The sequence below is a fragment of the Prionailurus viverrinus genome, chromosome B4, assembly GCF_022837055.1.
Source record: "Prionailurus viverrinus isolate Anna chromosome B4, UM_Priviv_1.0, whole genome shotgun sequence".
Lineage (NCBI taxonomy): Eukaryota > Metazoa > Chordata > Mammalia > Carnivora > Felidae > Prionailurus > Prionailurus viverrinus.
The window spans coordinates 118,425,514-118,449,662 of record NC_062567.1 but is presented as its reverse complement, the minus strand read 5'-3'; the positions used below and the strand labels follow the sequence as shown (position 1 = coordinate 118,449,662).

General features: G+C 37.7%; 1 protein-coding gene across 5 annotated transcripts in view; it reads right to left on the bottom strand.

Moving 5' to 3' along the window:
- Window positions 1-297: 297 nt before the first annotated feature.
- Window positions 298-24,149, bottom strand: part of NR1H4 (nuclear receptor subfamily 1 group H member 4) — a 77,965-nt gene continuing 54,113 nt past the window's right edge. For 4 of the 5 annotated variants that reach the window (XM_047868635.1, XM_047868636.1, XM_047868633.1 and 1 more), the window contains 4 exons: window positions 23,869-23,968; window positions 20,045-20,191; window positions 4,755-4,868; window positions 298-3,321 (listed from right to left, as the gene is read on the bottom strand). In XM_047868635.1, the coding sequence (XP_047724591.1) occupies window positions 3,083-3,321; window positions 4,755-4,868; window positions 20,045-20,191; window positions 23,869-23,968 (600 nt within the window). In that variant the 3' untranslated portion in view covers window positions 298-3,082. Of the gene's footprint in view, window positions 3,322-4,754; window positions 4,869-15,219; window positions 15,302-20,044; window positions 20,192-23,868; window positions 23,969-24,149 lie in introns of all 5 variants that reach the window. The other variant, XR_007154252.1, reaches the window with a different exon arrangement.

The following is a 24,149-nucleotide window of genomic DNA, read 5'->3' as shown; positions in this document are numbered from 1 at the left end:
TTACTATATTGCATACCTGAAACTAATATAACACTGTATGTTAGGTATACTAGAATTTTTATTTATTTTTCATTTTTTTAATATTTATTTTTGAAGAGAGAGAGAGAGAGAGAGAGACCGAGTGTGAGCGGGGGAGGGGCAGAGAGGGAGACACAGAATCTGAAGCAGGCTCCTGACTTTGAGCTGTCAGCACAGAGCCCAACGTGGGGCTTGAACTCACAAACTGCGAGATCATGACCTGAGCCAAAGTCAGGTGCTTAACTGACTGAGGCACCCAGGAGCCCCTGGAATTTTTTAAGAATACCGTAGTTGTTGCTTTTTTTGTTTTGTTTTGTTTTGTTTTGTTTTGATTGATTAGTTGTTTTGTTCTGCATTTTGTGGCAGCTGCTGTTGCATTTAATGTCTTGATATTTTTGGGTGTCAATCTATGGATTATGTCTCATGTGAAGTACTGGATAAAATTTGGGGGCAATGGAAGTCTTGATTTATTCACAATCAATTAAACTACTCATCCAGCAGATAGTCTATTGAGAACCAACTACATTAAAAACAACATTTAGCTTATCTTAAAGAAATGTATATTATTATAAATATATATAAGTAATTCAATGATATAAAATGTTACAATAACAACAGTTGTGATTAATACTAAAATGTTCTATCTATGTAGTGGGTGGAATAGTGTGCCCCCACGCCCAAATTCATGTCCATCTGGAACCTCAGAATGTGAACTTATTTGTAAATAAGATCTTTACTGATGAACTCCCTCTTCAATTTTGAGAATTTGCTAGTATGGCTCACAGAACTCTGGAAACAGTTTATTTACTATTACTGGTTTCTTATAAAGGGTACAACTCAATAATAGCCAAATGGAAGAGGCACAGGGTTGGGTATGGGGGGTGGGGGAGAGAACATGGTGTTTCCATGCTCTCTCCAGCACCCTGTACCCCAGCACCTTGATGTGTGCACCAACCCAAAAAACTCTCCAAACCCATCATTTAGGGATATTTATGGAACATCCATTACACAGGCATGATTGATTAAATCCCTGGCCACTGGTAATTGACCTCTCCCCACTTCAGAGTCTGGGGATGGGGTTGAAAGATCCAGCTCTCTAATCACAAGGTTGGTTCCTCTAGCAAACATCTCCCATTCTGAAGCATCTAGATTCCGCCCCCCCCCCCATCACCTTATTAGCATAAACTCGGGTGTGGTTGAAAGGGGCTTGTTATGAATAACAAAAGATGCTCCTTTCACCCTGTTAGGAAATTTCAGTGGTGTTAGAAGCTCTGTGTCAGGAACCAGGGACAAAGCACCAATATGTATTTCTTATTGTATCACAGTTTTCTACATGACAAGCATTATTATTTGCCATTGCAAGGTCTTAACTACATGAATAAATCCACACTTACAGGAGAAACTCCTAGCTCTCTCCCTTCCAGCTCATTTCTCACCACCTTCTGTACAGATGCCTTGTGATCTAGAAACACCAAACCACACTCCTTTCCTAAACTGGATCTCATCTTTCACGCATTCAGAAATTTACTTCTCTATCTTAAGTGTCCTTTCTTTACCAGCCCTCTTCCTTGGTGAGCCTGCAACTTCCCACTTCCTTTTCATTCAGGAACTAAATCCCTTGAGATGGTAGGGGCTGGTATCTTCATTTCACAATGGGGAAACCGAGGCTCAAGAAGGGTTGTACACTCTAGATCTCTCCCCAGATTACTTGTGCTTTTTAACATCTGCACAACTCCCCACCCTTTGCTTTTGTTCCTGCCACCCCTTCCACTTTTAATCCTCCTCCCTCTCACCCTGATCCATGGAAGTCCTGGCTATCTTTCCAAGCCCAAGGGAAATCCCACCTCCATAAGACTTGCCCAGTGAGCCCATAAAACTTGCCTCTGCACTTCTTTATAAACCCCTCCTGGAAGTTACTTTGTCCCTATAGGGATCTTTACTTAATGGGGATTCAAGTCTCGTTGCAGCAAGTGGAATTCAATTAGTACTAGCCCCAACTCATTCCTCTTTCCTCTATGCTTAGGACTTCAGGGTTGCTCTAATATTTGAACACAAAAAACCTTTAGCATGCTAAGCAAAGCTTCATTTTGACTGACTTCAGGAGAAAGGGAGATATAAACCCATTACTTACAGAAGGTGTTTTATTGTGTTCACCAAAGGATAATGGGGAGAAGAATGCAACAGTATAACAATGAATGAAGGAAATGAAGGAATTCCTGCTTTGGGGGAAGCATACAACAGCTGTGCACCCAGCTGTAGGAGTGTTTTCCAAAAGCAAAACAAAACAAACCAAAAAAAAAAAAAAAAAGATTGATTATATGCACTGAAGCCAATAGTGAGTACTTTTAAGAGAGAAAAGGGAATATTCCAACACTGGAGTTATCTGCATACTCTGGATTTGTAAATACTGCTTCAAGACCCTAATTGTGGAAAGGGTTTGCTTGAGGGAATACTTCACGTGAGAATCATTAACTTTTCTGTGTGCTATCTCTTTGAACTTCAAATGAAATAATCTGAGGGCTATTACAAATAAATGAATATTCACCAGAGCTTCTTCAGGGATTAGAAGAACACCATTTGTGCTGTGAGAGTTTATCCATCACCCCATCCCCGGGCCCAATATGATGTCATTGACCATTTAAAGAAATGAGTTTGTATATTTTTCAAATTTTGTTCTGGAAGAAAAGCCTGTTGCCATTATGCTGAGTTTATTGCCAAAATTGAACACAACTCTTTTATAAAATATATGCAACAAGGTAAGATAAAGAGCAAAATGAAATTTTCCCCATTTCAAAAGATAGAAGTGAAGAATGATCAGTTTGATTAGGCAAACAGGGCATGCCACTTAGTGAAAGAATCCCTGAAGCCATGTAAAATACAATGTAAAGAAAGTAATCCTATCTAGCTTCATATTTACAATGGTAGAAGTTACATAATTACTGCATAAATATTCATCAAAATTCTTGTGTGAAACCAGGTACAAATGAAATAAAAGAAAGTTATACATCAGATTTATATTATAAGGAAAATAAATCACTAGATGCTGTTGCTCCTGCAATGCTCATCACTGCACATCCCAGATTTCACAGAGAAGTGGGGTAAATTTGTGGTCATTTACTCTCCAAGACATCAGCATCTCGGCATGGTGATGATTGAATGTCCGCAACTCAGTCAGTCGACCCAGGAGACAGGCAAAGTGTTGAGGATTTTCAGGCTGATAAATCTTGCACAGCTTTTGTAGCACATCAAGCAGTGGTTCCTGAAGCTTCTCTACTGCCTCTCTGTCCTTTATATATTGTCTGTCTGTTTTGAAGTTTAAAATAAGACGACAAAATAAAAAAGTAGAAAAGTATTCTTTTGGCATAATAATAGCAATGGTAACTTTCTTGCAATGTAACTTACAAATGTGCACTTCTAAATGTACAAATAACGTGTTCAACTTGATGAATTTTCACACACACACATATATATTCATGTAATCACAACTAGATCAAGATATAGAACATCTACTGGCCCACCACAGAAGCCTCTCTAAATTCTCCTTTTAATCCATGCCCCCAAAGGTAACCCATATGGTAGACATAAGCATCATTTCTAGTGGGTGTATTCTAAGTAGCAGAATTGCTAGGTCATAGGGTGCGTGTGTGTGTGTGTGTGTGTGTGTGTGTGTGTGTGTGTAGCTTTAGGATATATGGTCAAGAAGTTTTTTTAATTATAAGTTTTATGGTAAAAAAATTAAGTAACAACTAGTTTCTGCCTCAATATTATATATAAAAATGGTTTAAGGCTAATATTGAAATATTGGAAACATCCTGAATATCCAAACATGGTAACAATTAACTAAGTAATTGTACATTAATATGATAAATATGATGGATACATATATTTCAACAGTTTTACCAATATAATTTTTTAATGACATGGGAAAAAAACTTTAAAGAAAAGATAGTATGCTCTATATTATGTTAAAAAAGATGTAGGGGCACCTGAGTGGCTCAGTCAGCTAAGCGTCCAATTCTTGATCTTGGCTCAGGTCATGATTTCACAGTTCATGAGATTGAGCCCCATGTCATTCCATCTCCACTCTGATAGTGCAGAGCCTGCTTGGGATTTTTCTCTCTCCGTCGCTCCCCTCCTTGTACTCTCTCTCTCTCTCTCTCAATAAATAAATACATGCATACATACCTACATACATACATAAACTTAAAAAAAAGTAAGTTTAAAAAGGATGTAACTTCCTTTACTTCCCTGTTCAAATTTCAATCCCTTAGAAAAGCCTTTCCTGCCCACCAATTATAACATTCTGCTGCCACTTTCCTTCCTTATAGCCACATCTTTATAGTTGTTTTACCATTACCACCTCCTGAAAGTTATTTTTGTTTCTTCATTTATTGTCTTTCTCATCCTACTAGGATGCAAGCTCTATGTAGCTATATTTGGCCTGTTTCTTTACTGCTGTATCCTCCATTGTCTGGAAACCATGTTTAGTACATAGTAGGTGTTCCAAACTCAATTATTCAATGAAAGACTTTAATGTTTACAGGAAAGGCTGGGAAGAACTACACTGAAATATTAACAATGATTCCATTTGAGTAGTGGAATTACAGGCCATTTTATTTTTTCTTTATGCCTCTGTGTCTTCTACACTTTTCTTTAAGAAACTTTATTGCTATTATACTGGAGAGGGAGGAGAATAAACAAATGGCATAAAGATAAAAACATAACAATAAAATTACCTGGAGAGAGGATAACAATTGCTGTAAGCAGAGCATACTCTTCTTGAGTCATTTTCAATTCTGCAACACTTTTATAAAAACTAAACATAGGTGTTATATACTCATCAGAGATACCTATGGGGGAAAGATGAAAAATTACAGAGGCATAGTTAAATTTTTGAATGACTAAAAAGTGAGAAACTACAAACATATATACATGCACATGTTAATATTTATGCACAAATAATGTCTATATTTTATTTGTCCAATCAAAGGCAGGTCACTGCAAAGAAGGTCAGTTAACAAAATCCTCAATATATAACTTAATCAGCAATGCCTTTATTTTAGTCACTCCTGTCCAACAATAAATAATAATGTTCTTAAATCGCCCAAAGAATCTCCCAACTTCACCATTTTCTGGATTGGGTTTGGTTAATCTTTTTAATATTAATATCTATTGTGGGGAATAAGCTTAAGAATTCCCTGAGCTTGCACCAATGGGTTAACAAGGCTTAGAGCAGAAAGTGGCCACAGGGCAAAAGCGGCCCAGTGTAGAACAAAGAGCAGAGCAGAAATCTGCTTCCACAGGACTAAAGCTTCCTAGAATAGGTAAACAGGTAAAGAGGGCAAAAAAGACCTCCCCCACACCCACCCAACATGGCGGAGAAGTATGGGGATCCATACCTCCCGCATCTCTCAAACAAAGAAGTTCTGAAGCCAAAGGACTTTGAACCCCAACAGTCTGGGAGGAAAAGATACTGAATCTACCAGGAAGAAAATGGGACAACTTGAGAAACGATAGGTGGGTGATTGTGAATTGGGGAAGATAAAACAGGCTTCGTAGACATGGAGGGGAGGGATCCCCTTCTGCGGAGAGACAAAAGGCAGAGAAGGAGCGGCTGGGGAAGTGTAGGACTGTATGTGGACAAGAGAAAAACCTCCGACTGGGACTGAGAGGGATCCTATCTCTAACTGCAGGGTTTTCTTCAGACTGCGGCCGGGTCCCTGTTTGTGCACCTGGGGAAGAGGGGAGCCAGCCCTGGGTTTGGGGGTAGATCAGGGGAGCAGTCTGCACTAGGAGAAAGTGGCACCCTCTCAGGAGCACTGTGGGAAAAGACAAAGCCTGCCTGCACCCACCACCCCCAGGGCCCAGCGAGGTTGGCGGGGCAGTCGGCAGTAGCAGAAGGCAACCCTCCCTGAAGTGCTGCGGCACAGACAAAGCCAACTGAGACCACATATTGTGCCACACAGAGAGGCGCTTCCCCAGTGTCAGAGCGCATGGAGCGGGTCTTTGATTCCCAGCCAAGTCCAGGGTCAGGGGAGTTGGTGGAGCAAGAAGGACAGCCCCGTCTGGGCCCATGGCACAATGAGGATGACTCAAACGGAGTCCACCAGGTCCATGGAGAAGAGACTGGGGGATCGCCATTCCCCTCCCTACCCCCCCCCCCCCCCCACCAAGGCAGGGCTTCAGGGATCATCCGAGGGTCCCACAGTGGAGGCAGGACCAGCCTACACCAAACCATGCCCCTCCACACTGGGTAACTGTGTATCTACTGGAGCAAGACAGACCCTGTTTAACCAGATGGACAGCTCCTCTAGACCAGTGCCGCAGCATTGCCTGGATTAATTCCAGGTCAATTCTGGATATACAGATATATTCTCCCCACCATTTTTCCTCCTTATCTCTTCCCTCCTCTAGGCTGGTTACCCTGGTTATTGGTTTGTCTAAACAGACAAATGAAATCAAAGGATCAAAATTGGCAAAGATGAAGTCAAACTTTCACTTTTCACAGACAAAGTGATACTCTACATGGAAAACCTGACAGACTCCACCAAAAGTCTGCTAGAACTGATACATGAATTCAGCAAAGTGGCAGGGTACAAAATTAATGTATAGTAATCGGTTGCATTTTTATATACCAATAATGAAGCAACAGAAAGAGAAATAAAGAAACTGATCCCATTCACAATTGCACCAAGAAGCATAAAATACCTAGGAATAAAACCTAACCAAACATGTAAAAGATCTGTATGCTGAAAACTATAGAAAGCTTATGAAGGAAATTGAAGAAGATACAAAGAAATGGAAAAACATTCCACGCTCATGGATTGGAAGAATAAATATTGTTAAAATGTCAATACTACCCAAAGCAATCTACACATTCAATGCAATCCCAATCAAAATTGCACTAGCATTCTTTCGAGGCTAGAACAAGCAATCCTAAAATTTATATGGAACCACAAAAGACCCCAAATAGCCAAAGTAATCTTGAAGAACAAAACCAGAATGGGAGGCATCACAATCCCAGACTTTAGCCTCTACTACAAAAGCTGTAATCATCAAGAGAGCATGGTATTGGCACAAAAACAGACACATAGACCAATGGAATAGAATAGAGACCCCAGAATTGGACTCACAAATGTATGGTCAACTAATCTTTGACAAAGCAGGAAAGAATATCCAATGGAAAAAAGACAGTCTCTTTAACAAATGTTGCTGGGAGAACTGGACAGCAACATGCAGAACAATGAAACTAGACCACTTTCTTACACCATTCACAAAAATAAACTCAAAATGGATGAAGGACCTGAGTGTGGGACAGGAAACCATCAAAACCCTAGAGGAGAAAGCAGGAAAAAACCTCTTTGACCTCAGTCGCAGCAATTTCTTACTTGACACATCTCCAAAGGCAAGGGAATTAAAAGCAAAAAAGAACTATTGGGACCTCATGAAGATAAAAAGCTCTGCACTGCAAAGGAAACAATCAACAAAACTAAAAGGCAACCAACGGAATGGGAAAAGATATTTGCAAATGACACATCAGATAAAGGGCTAGTATCCAAAATCTATAAAGAACTCACCAAACTCCACACCCGAAAAACAAATAATCCAGTGAAGAAATGGGCAGAAGACATGAATAGACACTTTTCTAAAGGAGACATCCAGATGGCCAACAGACACATGAAAAGATGCTCAACGTCACTCATCATCAGGGAAATACAAATCAAAACCACACTGAGACACCACCTCACGCCAGTCAGAGTGGCTAAAATGAACAAATCAGGAGACTATAGATGCTGGAGAGGATGTGGAGAAACAGGAACCCTCTTGCACTGTTGGTGGGCATGCAAACTGGTGCAGCCACTCTGGAAAATAGGGTGGAGGTTCCTCAAAAAATTAAAAATAGATCTACCCTATGAGCCAGCAATAGCACTGCTAGGAATTTACCCAAGGGATACAGGAGTACTGATGCATAGGGGCACTTGTACCCCCAATGTTTATAGCAGCACTTTCAACAATAGCCAAATTATGGAAGGAGCCTAAATGTCCATCAACTGATGAATGGATAAAGAAGTTGTGGTTTATATATACAATGGAATACTACTTGGCAATGAGAAAGAATGAAATCTGGCATTTGTAGCAACCTGGATGGAACTGGAGGGTATTAGGCTAAGTGAAATAAGTCATACAGAGAAAGACAGATACCATATGTTTTCACTCTTATGTGGATCCTGAGAAACTTAACAGAAGACCATGGGGGAGGGGAAGGGGAAAAAAAAAAGTTACAGAGAGGGAGGGAGACAAACCATAAGAGACTCTTACTGAGACCAAACTGAGGGTTGATGGGGGGGTGGGGGAGAAGGGAAAGTGGGTTATGGGCATTTAGGAGGGCACCTGTAGGGATGAGCACTGGGTGTTGTATGGAAACCAATTTGACAATAAATTATATTTAATAAAAAAAAAAAGACCTTCACAGCAAGGCAAAATTACCTGGAGCTAATCAGTAAAAACAAAAATACATACATACATACATATATACATATATACATACATACATACACACACACACACACACACACATACATACATAAATGCCTTGTTAACCCTGAGATAGCATCCTCCATCTGTCTTATCCCCTAGACAAGTTAAGGTAAACAGACATGGCACCTGGCACCTGCAGTAAACAGCCATCTGCTCGGTGCTGCAATTTTGTTTTGTATTGACTGAAATCCCTAATACCACATATCTTTGAAAACCCCTTTCTCTCACACACTTGAGTTAATGATCACTGTTTTATTATCTCTTTTTGCACATCCATCACGTTTGTAAGCCTTCTGATCCTAATAAATATGGAGCAAGGACCCTTACTCGGGGCTCTTGTCTCCTCCCGAACATTAGCCTCTCTTGTATTCAATTCTGTGTCTGCTGTCTTGCTGGACAAGAGAGAACTCCAGAGTCAAAGTCTGTGACAATCTGTAATTAAGGTATAGGTAGCATCTTAAATAATCAATAAAAAAAATTATTGTTCTTAAGCCCAGAAGTATAAACATCTTGACTTAATACATTGGCTAGGATTCTTCTCAGTTCCAGTGCTTACTAGGGCATTGGTACTTGTCTGTTCTCTTCAAACTTACCTGTCTAAAACCAAAGATACCATGTACAGAACTAAACTCCTCATCTTCCTCCAAATCCACCTCTTTCCTGATATTCCCATTCTCAGTGACATATCTTTACCCATACACTTTCCCCTGCCTGACAACTGAGATTTGGCCCTCTCTCTAACCCAGTTAGGTGCCAAGTCCTATGATTCAGCATGATAACTCTCCCTAGGTGTTCTTTCTTCTCTCCACAACTCCTAGAATTGACTTAGTTTCAGTCCTTATTTCTTTTCATCTGGACTGCCTCCTCAGTCTTCAGTTTGGTCCCAGAATCACAAAATTCAAATCACACCCTGTCTCCTCAATTTTTACAAATCTTCAAAAACTCACAGTGGCTTTTGGCATAAATGTTCTTCTTTTTTACATAGGAAGCTCCAAGACCTGTACCCACCCACTACTCACCTACCTGATAATAGTAGTAATAGTAGGATCCATATTTATTGAGTACTCATTATGTATTATACACTGTTCCAAGCACTTCTTATGCTATAATTCATTTAATCTTCCTAATACCTCATGAGGTAGGTGCTGTGAGGTTATCTCATTTGCCCAGAGAACCACAGCTCATGATTGGTGGAAACAATATTCAAACCATGGATAGCTAGCAGGCTCCAGAGTCCTGGCTTTTAGCTGTCACTAAGCTGTACAATCTTTCTATCACACAGCCTTTACTCCAGCCATGTTTAGCCACTTGGATCTCCCTAAATAATTCATACTGCTCAGTTTTATTTTTAAATTTTTTTAGTTCATCTGTTTTGAGAGGAAGAAAGAGAGCACACATGAAGGGGAAGGGCAAAGAGAGAGGGAATGAGAGAATCCCAAGCAGATTCTGCACTGATAGTCCAATGCAGGGCCCACAAACTGTAAGACCTTGACCTGAGCCAAGATTGAGAGCCAGTTGCTTAACTGACTGAGCCCCCTAGGCACCCCCACACTGCTCAAGATATTCTACCTGGAATATCTTCCGTCTCCTTTATCTAGATGTAACTCTTCATAATTGAAGGCTCTTTTGTGTCACTTCCTCCACTCGTTCAACAAGTATTAACTAGGTGCCTGTTCCTGTGCATGGCTCCATTCCAGAAAAGTTTTGACAGGGGAATTACAGAGACAGAAAAAAAGAAGGAGAAGAAGAAGAGGAGGGTGGGAGGAGGAAAAGGAGGAAGAAGGAAAAGGGAAGGGAAGAAGGGGAAGGAGGAGAAGGAGGGAAGGATTGGGGGAAGAGGAGAAGAAGGAGGAGGAAGAAGAGGAAAAGGAGGAGGAAGAGGAAAAGGAGGAGGAAGAGGAAAAAGAAAAAAGACCATGGGTGGGCAGGGGGTGGGGGAGACTGATACGACTTATGGATGAATTAAAATGAGCATGAGATTCCCTGAATTGTTCCACACTAAAATAGAATGCTGTATCCCATCCTGAAGCAGACCTAGAGACATACAGCTTTGGTAAAACCAAACTAGAATACATTTGGATTCCAGATGCTAAAGAACATAATTATCATCTAATATTCTGCTTCATAGAATCAGAAAGTCTAAATCCTTACCTTGAGAATAATCTAAAGAGTCTTCCCAAACTGAATCCCTGGTCTTCCTCTCTTTAGTCAAAATGCCACACTTTTCTCCCTCCTTGACTTTTGATTCTTTAATCTACCCAGTGGGCTCTCTTAACAACAGTGTCTTTGTTAAGCAATTTGGGTATTACATCATGTGGAAGATTCCAGCTTTTACAGATTGATCCAAATACCCATCACTGAATTAGATACAACTTAAAAATGTAGAAGGTGAAGTATGTGATCCTGGGAATACCAGTCCTGGTTTCCAACAAACATAGAGGTTAAGAGTTAGTGAGCCAGCTCTGAGTTTGAAATTTGACCTATGATTTGATCTTAGTCACAGAACTTAAACTCCATAAATCCCAATTTCTTCATTTTTGAAATGTGAATTATAACAATAGGAAGTTGTTATATTGTATGAGATAATACGCGTGGAGTGCTTAGCATAATGCCTGGTTAATAATAAACCCTCAATAAATGTTAGAGCAAATACTAATAATAACTATTATTGTTATTCAGGAAATTGGATTAATTTTACTTCAGTAGTTCATTTTAATCTCAGTTCATCTTAATTTTAGTTAGATTAAGCTCATGTACTTTTGTGTTTACAAAGCTACATTTTTGTTTTGTTTTTATATTCTGCACTTTCCTAGAGATGAATCCAAATTCGCCGATCAGAGATTTGCTTCAGTATTTTTCTAGGTGTTAAAGCTTAACTACATCTACATTTTCTTGGCAAGGTTGTTCTATTTCACTTTAAAAAAGAAAAATGGCAGTCTTTAGGCTTTCTTCAGCATTCAGGGACTATGCCCATCATATCTGGCTACCCAAAATAGTAATTCATGATTCTGCTATTTTTAAAAATAGTTTACAAGGATATGGGGATAATATTAAAGGCAGCTGATTTGAAAATATTTAAATTTTAGAAATTATCTTTGACTACCTAATTTTCTATTTTGTCTTTCTTTTTTTAATTTTTTTAAATGTTTATTTATTTTTGAAAGACAGAGAGTAAGCAGGGGAGGGGCAGAGAGAGAGGGAGACACAGAATCTGAAGCAGGCTCCAGGCTCTGAGCAGTCAGCACAGAGCTCGACGTGAGGCTCAAACCCACGAACTGTGAGGTCATGATCTGAGCTGAAGTTGGATGCTTAACCGACTGAGCCACCCAGGCGCCCCATCTATTTTGTCTTTCTAAATCCCCATTAACCTACCAAAAATGCTACCTTCATTAGCGACCTCATTATTGTTAATAGTTTTCAGGAAAAAAAAAAGTAAGGATGTTGGTTATGATTGTTCATCTTGTACATGTTCTACAAGCCAACAGTGAACATACATTATAAAAGTAAGAAATAGAATTTTATAAAAATAAATTTCCTACAGGATAGATCAAATATAAATCTACCTTTGGAATTAGAGTTAATAATCAGAATTAACCACAGCACCATCAACAAAGGGGTATTTTAAGTGTTTACGAACCAGCAATTTCTAACCTAAGAAATGTAACACTAACATCATTCTGAAGGGGCAGTCTTTTCTTGATTTCCTGCCTCCTCCTCTCTGGAGACTTGCTTAAAGTTTGTTTCGTTTTTTGCTCTTTTGCCCAATTAGCTGATTTTTGGTCACAAGGGGGGGCTATTTTCTAACTTAAGGACAAAGACTACTGTGGAAAAGTGCAAAGTTGTAAAAAAAAAAAGTTTGTTTGCACTCCTGTTTCTTGTTTTGCCTTAAAAAAAAAAAGAGGTATGTAATTTATAAATTATTTTAAAATCAGAAATATTCCTTGAGAGAAAAACTATTTGATAGAATTAACTCTGCTATTTTCAGTTATTTTGAATGTAAATGTCTTTCACTTCCTAATTATCTTCCAAGTTTTGACTGAGAAAAAAAATAAAGCAGAGGGGTGTGTATGTGTGATACAAGAATACGTATTATGAAAGAAAATTCCCACCCCTTCATTGAGGGAAAGAGGAGAAGAGTGTGTGCTGACAAACAATTTCTGAGATTGATAGTTTGGACCTAACTTTAAATACCAATAAAATTATATTTGTCATGTCAAAGATCTATTTGAATGAAAACTCATAAACTAAAATCTGTTTTTTAATATTTATTAAGTTAAAAAAAATAAAATTCCTGGTATTTTAAATACCTCTATCTGATATAATTGGTTTGATCAAGATAGACCAAGAATCTTATTAAAAATGATACTATTTGCTCAAAACCATATAATTTGACATTTTTCTAGAAATGACGCCGCCCCATAGCATAGAAGTTAAGTCTCTGACATGGCACACAAAGCAATGTTTGCTTTCTGCTTTCCTTCCAAACTAAGCTCTCTCCATCTAACTACTCCGTCCAGTAGTTTCCCTATGAACTAATGACTTCCACTCTTGGTTCCTGAAGCTGATTCAGGTCATTGTCTACACAGCTTATCTACCTCCCCCTGACCCTAACCTTATGGCCATGTACTATGGCAAAGACAGATTGAAACTCCAGCCCAAGGTCCAGCCCCCGTTGGTCTCATTTCTCTTGTCAGAGGTTGGTTAGTCAGCGACAGTACAATTCTGACCAATGAGACAAAGGGGAGTCTACTCAGGAGCTCTCAAGAAAGATTTCTACACTCAGGAAGAGACCATTAAGTTTCTACATTGAGTTTCTTTTTCCTTTGGCCATTGTTGCACCACATGTGATGCCTGAAAATGCTCTGGCCAGGAAGAGAATCAGCCTGAGGGTAAAGCCAATACACCAAGAATAGCAGAGCAGAAAGATGAAAAAAAGACCTATGTTTCTGATAATGTGTTGATCCCTTTAATTAACCAATTTTGCTGTCACCCTTCCTCTGGGTTTTTCATTTGAGTTAATGTCCTTACTCTTTCAGGCCATATGGAATTGGATTTCCTGTGATTGTCAGCCAAGAGCATCCTAACAGATAGTTCCTCTAACACATAAGATACATTTTTAATGTTTTCATGCTTTTGGGTCTGAAGTATAAGGTAGGATCCCTGTGAGGCTAGGACACACCATTCATTTTTCAAGGCAACATTCAAATTTTGCTTCCTCTGTGGAGGTTTCCCTGTCACCGGGAAGCATAATTATTTTCTCCCTTATGTAGGTTCAATTCTATTGCATGTATCAAAATTCATATCTCTTTCCCATTAGAGTGTGAAATGCCATAAAAAATTTTTATGCGAACAGGAACTAATGCTGTATTCCCAGTGCCTGACACACTACCTGACCACTAAATGGTGCTCCATAGATGATTCTTATCCACCTCTGTATTCTCAGTAACTATCATCCTACTGGAGACATGGTTAAGAATAACAATCGTTTGTTAAATTGGGCAATATTAGGTTTTGCTAGTTCTTTGCAATGAAGGTCACATAGTTCTGAGATGTAATGGTGGCAAGGGAGGCCATTAAACAATGGAAACATTTTCATGGTGTTAAGAGATTGGACCCTAACCTCTACTTCAACTACTAAATTCTACCTAGTGAGTCATTTGTGCCATACTGTTGGCCTTAAGTAAAAAGCTGCCATCAGATTAGCAATTCAAAAAATAACTACTTTCAGTATAAAAGATTTAATTTGAAATATTTAATAAACACTTTCCATTAGCCCAAGTGGTTAAAAGTTATCTGGCTAAATTAGATCTTACTGGTACTTAGGAATTGCCAGTGTCTGGATTGTCAAGTTCCAGATTCATCTCAACAAAATTCACCAATTTTTGTATGACAAATGTGTGCCATGCACTATGATAACACTGGGAATAATCTTCTAGCAGTGAATGGATTAATGGAAGGGGCAGATACATAAATAAATACATAATGTCCAATACTGGACAAGTATAAAAGGCTTAGGGAATACAGCTGAGAGCCATTGAAAAGGCTGACTCTTGTATCAATTTAACACTTTCTCTTATTTTGAAAAAGATTTTTCCTACAGTTTGAATCCCAAATTTTTCCATGCCACTACCACATGACCACTATGAAAAACAAAATGAGAGGTGTTGAGAACTCCAAATTTTGACTTACACATTTACCTTTTTTACAAATATTCTGCCATTTGTTCTTTACATTTCCAACCCTTTTTTCAAAGTCAGTATCTGAACTGATAATCAGCTTACATCTTCTTTAGAAAATTTAGCTCTTCCAATTGTTTTCATTCATTACCAAAGCTAAAGCAATGAAATCATGTGTATTTAAAGAGCAGACACATAAGCACAGTATACTACATAGAGCACACCTTACTATGCTACTGTAAACTAGTTACAACTCCACCATGCTAATAAACATGTCTCATTTCTCTAACCTCCTTGATCCTATTTATCATTTACTTAAAACCAATTTCAAATTGCTACTCATTGCTTATACTTTCTCTCTCAACCAAAGGGCAGGAATCTGTGTTTTACTAGGTCTTTGTATTCCCTACTAGCTGATAGTAGAGCAAATATTAGGCCATGGTGAGTGAAACATATAGAAAGAGTACTGAGCTTTGAGTTGAATCACCTGTGTTCATCTCTTGGCAATCTGCTGATTAGTTGTGTGTCTTTGGGCAGGTCAACCAGCCTCTCTAAGCCTGTTTCCTCATCTATAAAATAAAAGCAATAGCACCCACCTTCTGGGGCCACTGTGAATACAATAAGATGATGTGTATAAAAGGAAAGCATTGAAAAAATCACAAGAGATATTGTCATCCTGATAAATACAAATAAATTGAATATTTCATTTATGTCTGTTATGGGGATCAAAAAAGACCAAAATATACCATAAATTTCAGTGGTTATTTATATTTGAGGTTAATAGAACAAGTTACATTGGTCTGTGAAAAGTTATTGCTCATTCCCTTAATGTTAAAATAGAAAATCATTCAATGTTAGCAATTATAGTGTTGTCATATTTTATCATACGATTATTCCTATTTTTAATAAATATTTTAGCTTTAAAGCCTAGTTTGCATAATAATACATTAGGAATAATATAATTGAGGCACTAAAATTATATGGAAACAACCCAACCACAGGTTATGTCAGATATAATGTTCTGAAGCTTCAATTAACATATATAAACACTGTAACCCTCATTAATTAAATGTATCTCAGGAGACAGTATTTTTGTGTATGTAATTGAGAAAATAATAGCACACAAAAGAGTATGAATATGAAGAAAAAAAAGAAATTTCACATTGTATTCTTTAAAGACTTCTGTAGGCATAAACAGGGCAACTTTGAGATGTTATGTTTCTCTAGAATTAAAGGTACAATAAAAAGAATATGTTATATTTGCACAAGAATAAAAAGTTATTCTGAAAGGTCATCTTGCAAGATCATGGTTCTATGTGGTGTGTGGAAGAGGCAATGTTCTGAAAATCCACTGGGAGAAACAAATTCATAAATATTAATAAATGGAAGCATCATTACAGATAATAAAATATGAAGCAGCATGCAAGTTTGAATGGTTTTTATTGTTACAATATGTGGTTGATGTTGGATACAGTAATCTATTTGTGAACTGGAGGCATGCATATTTATTTATACAGTTCTTCTTATGGAAAACTTCATTCTTGAACTTTTCTGAAATTTGCAAAATCACAAGTTCTGAAACCTATGCTAATCAAGCAAGTTTTTTTCTTTTTTATTACCTATTTTTTAACCTGCAAGACCCTCACCATTTCTCACCTAGTTTTTGCACTGATTTCTTTATAGGGACCTGCTTCTTATCTCAATCCCTCCAAACTTTCCTTCATATTACTGCTCGAAAGATCTTTCTACAGTACTGGTATGGTCATGTCACACAGGCTCCGAACATTACAGAAGACTCCCCACTATATAAGAACTACATTAAACTACTTTTGTGGTGTTCAACATCCTTAAAAATCTAGCAGTTACTACATTTCACCTTCACAAATATTATTTTTAGCAATATCAAGGTATTTGTGAGTCCTCTACATGGATGCTCTCACATACCTCCTCATCTTTGCACTTGCAATTTCTATATTATTATAATTTAATGGATATATCTCTTGGAATGCCATTCTCAGGCTTTTGTGGCTTGACAAGTTCCTAACCATGATTCACTTGTCAACTTTGCAAGCCTTTTCTGACTCACCAAGTAAGCTCACACAGAAAGGCAAGCACATCTTTATGCTTCTATTTCATTTTTCAATTTTATGCTTCTATTTCATATTTCAACATACATTCCTCGTAGTCCTTATTATACTGCACCTTGATTTGGAATCCTTTGCTTATAGCTCTTTCCCACTAGTCAGTAAGCTCCCTGAGGACAAAGACATTTCTTCATCTCCATACCCTCAATAATCACACAGTGCTTGGCACAAAGTAAGTATTCAATGGATATTTGTTGATTGGAAAGATCTCCTTTAATGTGCCTATTGATCAGTAACTTATTTTCCTATCCTAATTAATGGCCATAAAGTTTCAGTTAAGATAAATAAGTTCTAGAGATCCACTATACAACATTGTACCTATAGGCAACAATTCTGTGTTGTACACTTAAAATTTTGTTAAGAGGATAGATCTCATGCTAAGTGTTCTTACCACAATAAAAAAAAAAAATCAAGATACTCAAGGAGCTGCCTGCCTGCCTGGCTAAACCAGCAATCAGAAATATTGATTAGTTAAGAGAAGGCAACCAGTAAGACTTATACAACTAGATGGTGCCTTGGAGGTTACCTGATTCAATTCTTCTCCCTTACTCCCAGCATCCTGGACAGATGGATGGAGGGATGGATACACACACACATACACACGCACACACACACACACACTGTACATTCCAGAACATGTAAAATAAAATCTGTCCAGGACAGGAATCTATATTTCTTTATAATACACTGTCTTTCAAAAGGTGAAAATCTCCAACAATCTATTTCTCAGATCCTTTTCCTTCTTTCCATTTCTTCTGGCAGCACATTCGTGAAACCTTTGCCTTCTGACTGGTGTCGCTGGAAGATTTGTAAAGCATGATGTTGATGTTTTTCCTCCCCTGCTCAAAAATCTTCAGTGTCTCCCTGTTTCTTTTTTTTTTTTTTTTAGTGTTTTATTTTTGAGAGAGAGAGAGAGAGAGAGAGAGAGAGAGAGAGAAAGTGAGCAGAGGAGGGGCAGAGAAAGAGGGAGACACAGAATCCGAAGCAGGTTCCAGGCTCTGAGCTGTCAGCACAGAGCCTGATGCGGGGCTCGAACCCATGAACCATAAGATCATGACCAGAGCCAAAGTCAGATGCTTAACTAACTTAGCCACCCAGGTGCCCCAGTGTCCCCTATTTCTTATAAAATAAAGAATAAAGCCTTTAGCCCAGCATTCAAGGCCCTCAACCATTTGATTCTTTTTAAGAATTCTATTTCCCTTTAATGTAACCCTTAATCTAAATAAACTCAACTATTCATTCTTCTTTGAATGCATAACCTGGGCTTTCTTGACTCAATCCTTTGCTTGGGTTGGTCCTTCTTTCTTGTACCTCTATCCTGAATATCCACATCTAATATCATTCAAGGCCCAGTTTGCCAGTGAAATCTTCCAGAGCCCTACCAACTAGGAGTCACCTTTCTCTCAGTTCTCTTCCACATTTTTTTATAACTACCTATGTAAAGTTCATGTCTTCCTACTAGACTATAAGCTTCATAGGAGAAGGAACACATCTGATTCCTCTCTTTACTGCCTCCATAGTCGCTTGCTCTTAAGTACATGTTAAACTAGTAAATCAATGATATATACAAATAATGCATATTTTAAATGTATATTCTTTAAATCTATCAATAATGATAATTATACTTTCAGTGTTTAAAAAAACACAATGACTATGGGATGGCTGCTTTTAAAAAATAATTTCCAATTTTTCAATTATTTTTCTTATATAACAAATGCAGAACTTCCTAAAAACTTTCCTTCTAACCTCTGTTCTAAAACACTGATTTTATAAGTACCTAAACTTTGTTCTAGTCTTTCATAGAAGGATACTTTGGGAAGAAAGGATCTTGAGACATCATTTCTTCTCATTCATCTCTCCCCTCCCAACCCATATAGAAAGTATCTCAGGAAAACAAGCACTTATCCTATTTTAAGACTCTTCTAAGATAAACTGCACAGAATTCCAGGAAATTTATTACAATGTCTCTTAACCCTTTCTGTCGCAGTATTCCTCCATAATAAGTTCAACTCATACTATTATTTCATTTTGTCTCTTGAGAGACATGTAGCATAGTGGCTTAGACACACAGCTTCTGAAGTCAGACTTCCTGTCTGTCTCTGGGAAAGTTATTAACCACTCTCTGTGTCAGTTTCCTTATCGATAAATTTTGAATAATAATGGCACTTATTTCATAAGACTTTGCAAGATTCTGATGAAATCATGTATGTAAATTATTTAGAACAGTGTCTAAAACCTAATGATAATGATATATAAATTAAATGATATATAAATGTTGCTATTAATAATTCTTTTTATTTTGCTTTGAATAGAGATGGATAATAGTTTGAGCCACAGTCTTTCATACATGAAGATTTTGAACAAGTGAATCTTTTTTTCGACTGAATAATCCCAACTCCTTTATGCTATGTTTTTCTATCTAATTTACCAAACTTCTAAAAATTCCTCCTTTGGCCCTTAATCTTAGTATAGGGCAAAGAGTATTTTTAGTATTTTGCTACTACAAGGACATGTGAAGCAACCCTCTAAAAGCCTCATCTAAGGGCACCTGAGTGGCTCAATCGGTTAAGCATAAGACTTGAGCTCAGACTTCATCTCAGGTCATGATCTCACTGTTCATGAGTGTGAGCCCCACATCAGGCTCTGTGCTGACAGCCCAGAGCCTGGAGCTTTCTTCAGATTCTGTGACTCCCTCTCTCTCCACCCTTGCCCCACTCACACTCTATCTTGTCTCTCTCTCAAAAATAAATAAATATTTGGGGCGCCTGGGTGGCGCAGTCGTTTGAGCGTCCGACTTCAGCCAGGTCACGATCTCGATCTCGCAGTGCGTGAGTTCGAGCCCCGCGTCAGGCTCTGGGCTGATGGCTCAGAGCCTGGAGCCTGTTTCCGATTCTGTGTCTCCCTCTCTCTCTGCCCCTCTCCCGTTCATGCTCTGTCTCTCTCTGTCCCAAAAATAAATAAACGTTGAAAAAAAAATTTTTTTTAATAAATAAATATTTAAAAAATTAAAAACAAAAAGCCTCATCTATTTAACACATATCTTTTTAGAGTCATTCACCATACTAGTCACAATGCGAATGTAACTTTGCATAAGATAGGTAAGAAGCCTGCCTTCATGGAATGCTTACTTGCAGGAGCAAACTCTTTACCATTAACCAAATCACATACCACTCCTCCGAATTCTTTCTTCCAATAGGTCAGCATGTCCAGCTGGAAGCTTCTTATTGAAAATCTCAGCTGAACGGAGGAACATAGCTTCTACTGCAGACCCTTTCAGCAAAGCAATTTGATCTTCATGGTCCAAAGTCTGAAATCCTGGATGAAGATGATAATCAAATCAAGTATCAAGGAACTGTGAATGCTATATAACAATATTTCATCATCATTATCATCCCCACTGATAAAACATTTCCATAAAGTTATTTTGTAATTGTTTTAAGATTGGGTAGTCAGGTTGAGTCACTAAAAATCGATTTTTCTGTCCCAAATAGAAGCTGACTTTTATCTTATTGAGTAGGATTTGTTGTACAAGTTGGGTAAAAAAGAATGTCCTATCCACACCAAAAATACATATAATGGCAGTAAAGGCTGACTCAGATAAAGTAACTCAGAAGTTAGAAGCAAACAGATTCTCTTTTAGCCATTATATTAGTCACATCTGGTGATACAGGGTCAACTCTGAAGAATGGAAGCATCCACAGACCAGAAAAAAATCTTTACATGTATCCAGCCGTGGGAAGGAATTGACAACCTGAAGGAATATAACACCACTTGGAAAATCCAAAGTCCTTATCCAGGCTTGTATGCCACAGTCTCCAGCAGCCTCTCTGACATCATTTCCTCCTCTTCCTTTCTCTTACTCACTGTGTTCCAGCCACACTGACTCATGGCCCTGCTGTGAACATACAAGTTTGCTTTGCCTCAGGAGTAAATGCCCTTCCCCAGCTATCCAAATGCTTTACTCCCCCCACTATATGCAGAGACCCTATATTCAAGGTGACCCTACTAAAATAATACTACTCCCCATAACTCACTAGCCCATATCTGCTTTATTTTTTTAATGTTTATTTATTTATTTTTGATAGAAAGTGTGTGATCAGGGGAGGGGTAGAGAGGGAGACAGAGAATCTGAAGCAGAGTCCACACTGTTAGTACAGAGCCTGACGCAAGGTTCGAACTCATGGACACAAGTTGAAGTCAGACACTTAACCAACTGAGCCACCCATTAACCCCACTAGTTGCTTTATTTTTACTCAAAGAATTTACTACTACCTGACATAAATTTATCTGCATATTTGTTCATCGTCTGCCACCTCAAATAGAGTATAAACTTCATGAGGGCAGAGACTTTGCCTGTTTTGTTCACTTTTGTATCCCCAGTACCTGGCACATAATTGATATCCAAGACTTATTTGTTGAATAATTGGATAACTGAATAAATGGGAAACAAACATAAGCTCCTATGCACATGTATACATACACATAACACACTTATGAAGATAAACTAATACCATCAGGGTCCAGATGGCTTAGAAAAGTATTAAATAGAAATGGGAGTTTAGAGAAGAGAGTAATGTTAAAGGTTTAAGAATCACTATCTTAGGGGTGCCTGGGTGGCCCAATCATTTTAGGCATCCCATTCTTGATTTTTGTCCAGGTCATTATCTCAGGGTTCATGAGATTGAGCCCCGCATCATTTGTTAGGCCCTACTGGCAGCATGCAACCTGTTTGGGAAATTCTCCCCCTCCCTCCCTCTAACTAACTAACTAACTAACTAACTAACTAGATAGATAGATAAATAAATAAATAAATAAATAAATAAATAAATAAATAAATAAATAATTCAACTTAAAAAAAAAAAAAGAATCACTATCTCAGAGCTCCTTTGAAGGCAGAAGCCATTCCTGCAGGGTCTCCAGCACCCTGGACAGTGCCTGGCACAGGTCATGCACCATGAACTACAAAATGAAATGATTCATCTCTTTAACCCACACCATTTCATTATTGGTATTATATCACTATTACTGTTATTTTTATTAATGTTGTAATTTCCATAATTATTGTTAAAATATTAATTTTAACTATATTACTAGTACTGTTAAAATTTCTTTCTCAGGAGTTTTGGTCTTTTATTTCCTATTGTATTTTTTTTCCTTCTGTTTTCTCATTTTTAAAAGTTTATTTTTAAGTAATCTCTACAGCCAACATGGGGCTTGAAACTCACAACCCCAAGATCGAGTCACATGTTCTCCCAACTGAGCCAGCCAGGTCCCCCTGCTTGACTCATTAAACACACATTAATTATACTCTTTCTTCCCCCTCAGGAACTAGTCTAAGCACTGGAAATAAAGAGATGTGTTAGATATTGCTGTTGCTTTCAGATAAGCTACCTTTTATGAACAAGATTTTTTTCTTCAATTATTTTGTGGTTCAAGACCAATAGACCATTTGAACTGAAAACCTCTCTTTTCACAAACAACCAAAAATATATTTCTCCCTTTCCCAATTCTTCCTCCCACACCTTTCACTCTTGTATAATCTTGTTTTTGATCAAGATTCCCCTCGCCTTAATTAGCATATAACAAATTAAGTTCCTCTTTCATTGTAATAAAGAAATGAGAGAATATTAATGTTAAAATGAAAATGAGAACTTCCTCCTCACATTTTATGAGTTTATGTAGGCTTATGTCTATTCATGACACTTTAATAAAATAATAGCATGATGCTGGCCAAAGAAGACAAATTAACCTAATTAAAATCTTACATCAGAAGTTACCTTCTATAATTTAATATTACAGTGCTGTGCTGTTATACAAGGTATTTATTATACTCTTCCAGTGCCCGGCTAGCTCAGTCGCTAGAGCATGAGACTCTTATTATACTCTTCCAGATCATAGAATTCTATTGTACTAATATATTTTTAAAACACCGAAACAACTTAAATCTATTGGCTGAGATAGCATTGATAATGTAGCCAAAGGAATTGGGAAGCTGAGAGATACGAATCTTGAATTCCAGTTTCTGTACTGGCCCCATCCAAATGACTATAGATAAATTCCTCTCCCTTGTCCCACAATATATTGTTCAGTAAGCTCTACTGATTTTTGAATCTCTCTTCATTTTGTTTCCTCTTCCATCTCCCAGTGCTGTTGCTTTATTTCAAGCCTTCTGCCTTGACTGGTGCAGTAGCATCCTAAATGATCCTCCTGCCTCTGGTCCCTCCTCGTTCAAATTCATCTTATACAAAACGGAACAAGTCATATCTGTATTAGCATAAATCCCATCACTTCCCTCTCAATATAAACAACAACAAAAAACCACCAAAAACTCTTTACCATTCAGGGGATGAAAATTAAATTCCTTACTTAAGCCCTTGTTAATCTGACACCAACTTAACCTTATGCCTAACCAAGGAGTCTACCACATTATGCTGTGGCCACATTGAATTTTTCCATCTCTAATAATCCTATTTTTGTCCATGCCTCATTATATTTTCACAAGTAGATCTCTCGACTTGGAAGGTTCCTTCTATTCCATACCACCAGGACAACTCCGTTTTCTTTCAGACCCAATTAAAATATGATTTTCTTTGAGGTCTCCCTGTCTTTCTCAGGTACAAATAGCAACAACTTCCTCTCTGTTCAAACAGCACTTTGTATATAATATTTTTATTATAGCCTTTCTTAAATCACTTCCCTTGAAGGCACTAGCTACATACTTAGTATAGAATACGTATCAACAAGTGCTTGTTAAATGAATAAATGCATGAATGACAACTTCACAAAGTCTCAATTTCTTAGTCTATCAATCTGGAAAAATTATTATAAGTGATTTGAAATATCCTATCTGGCTCTAACCATTCATGTCTATAGTAGTTAGACATATTAATTTAAATCAGATGTGAGATAATTTCTACTTTACGGCCAACAGACCTGACTTTCTCAGTGTCACAAGAATATTGCACAGTATAGCATATACATGTAAAAAATACCTGGAAGTTTTTTTGTGAATTCTACGAGAATCTGTACATGACTGGTAGCCATTTCAGTTAAAATGAGAAAATTTTCTTCTGCACTGAATTCTTCTTTTAACTAAATTTTAAGAAGAAAAGCAAATGATTAATAAGTAGATAAAAGGATAAATCAAACACAAAATCATTATACTAAAGAATAAGATTTGGATAATAAAATTTAAGATCGAACTTATATTTTTCAGTTCCTTGGAGAGCAATTACTATTACCAAGATAGATATGAAACATCTGTTCTTTGTCT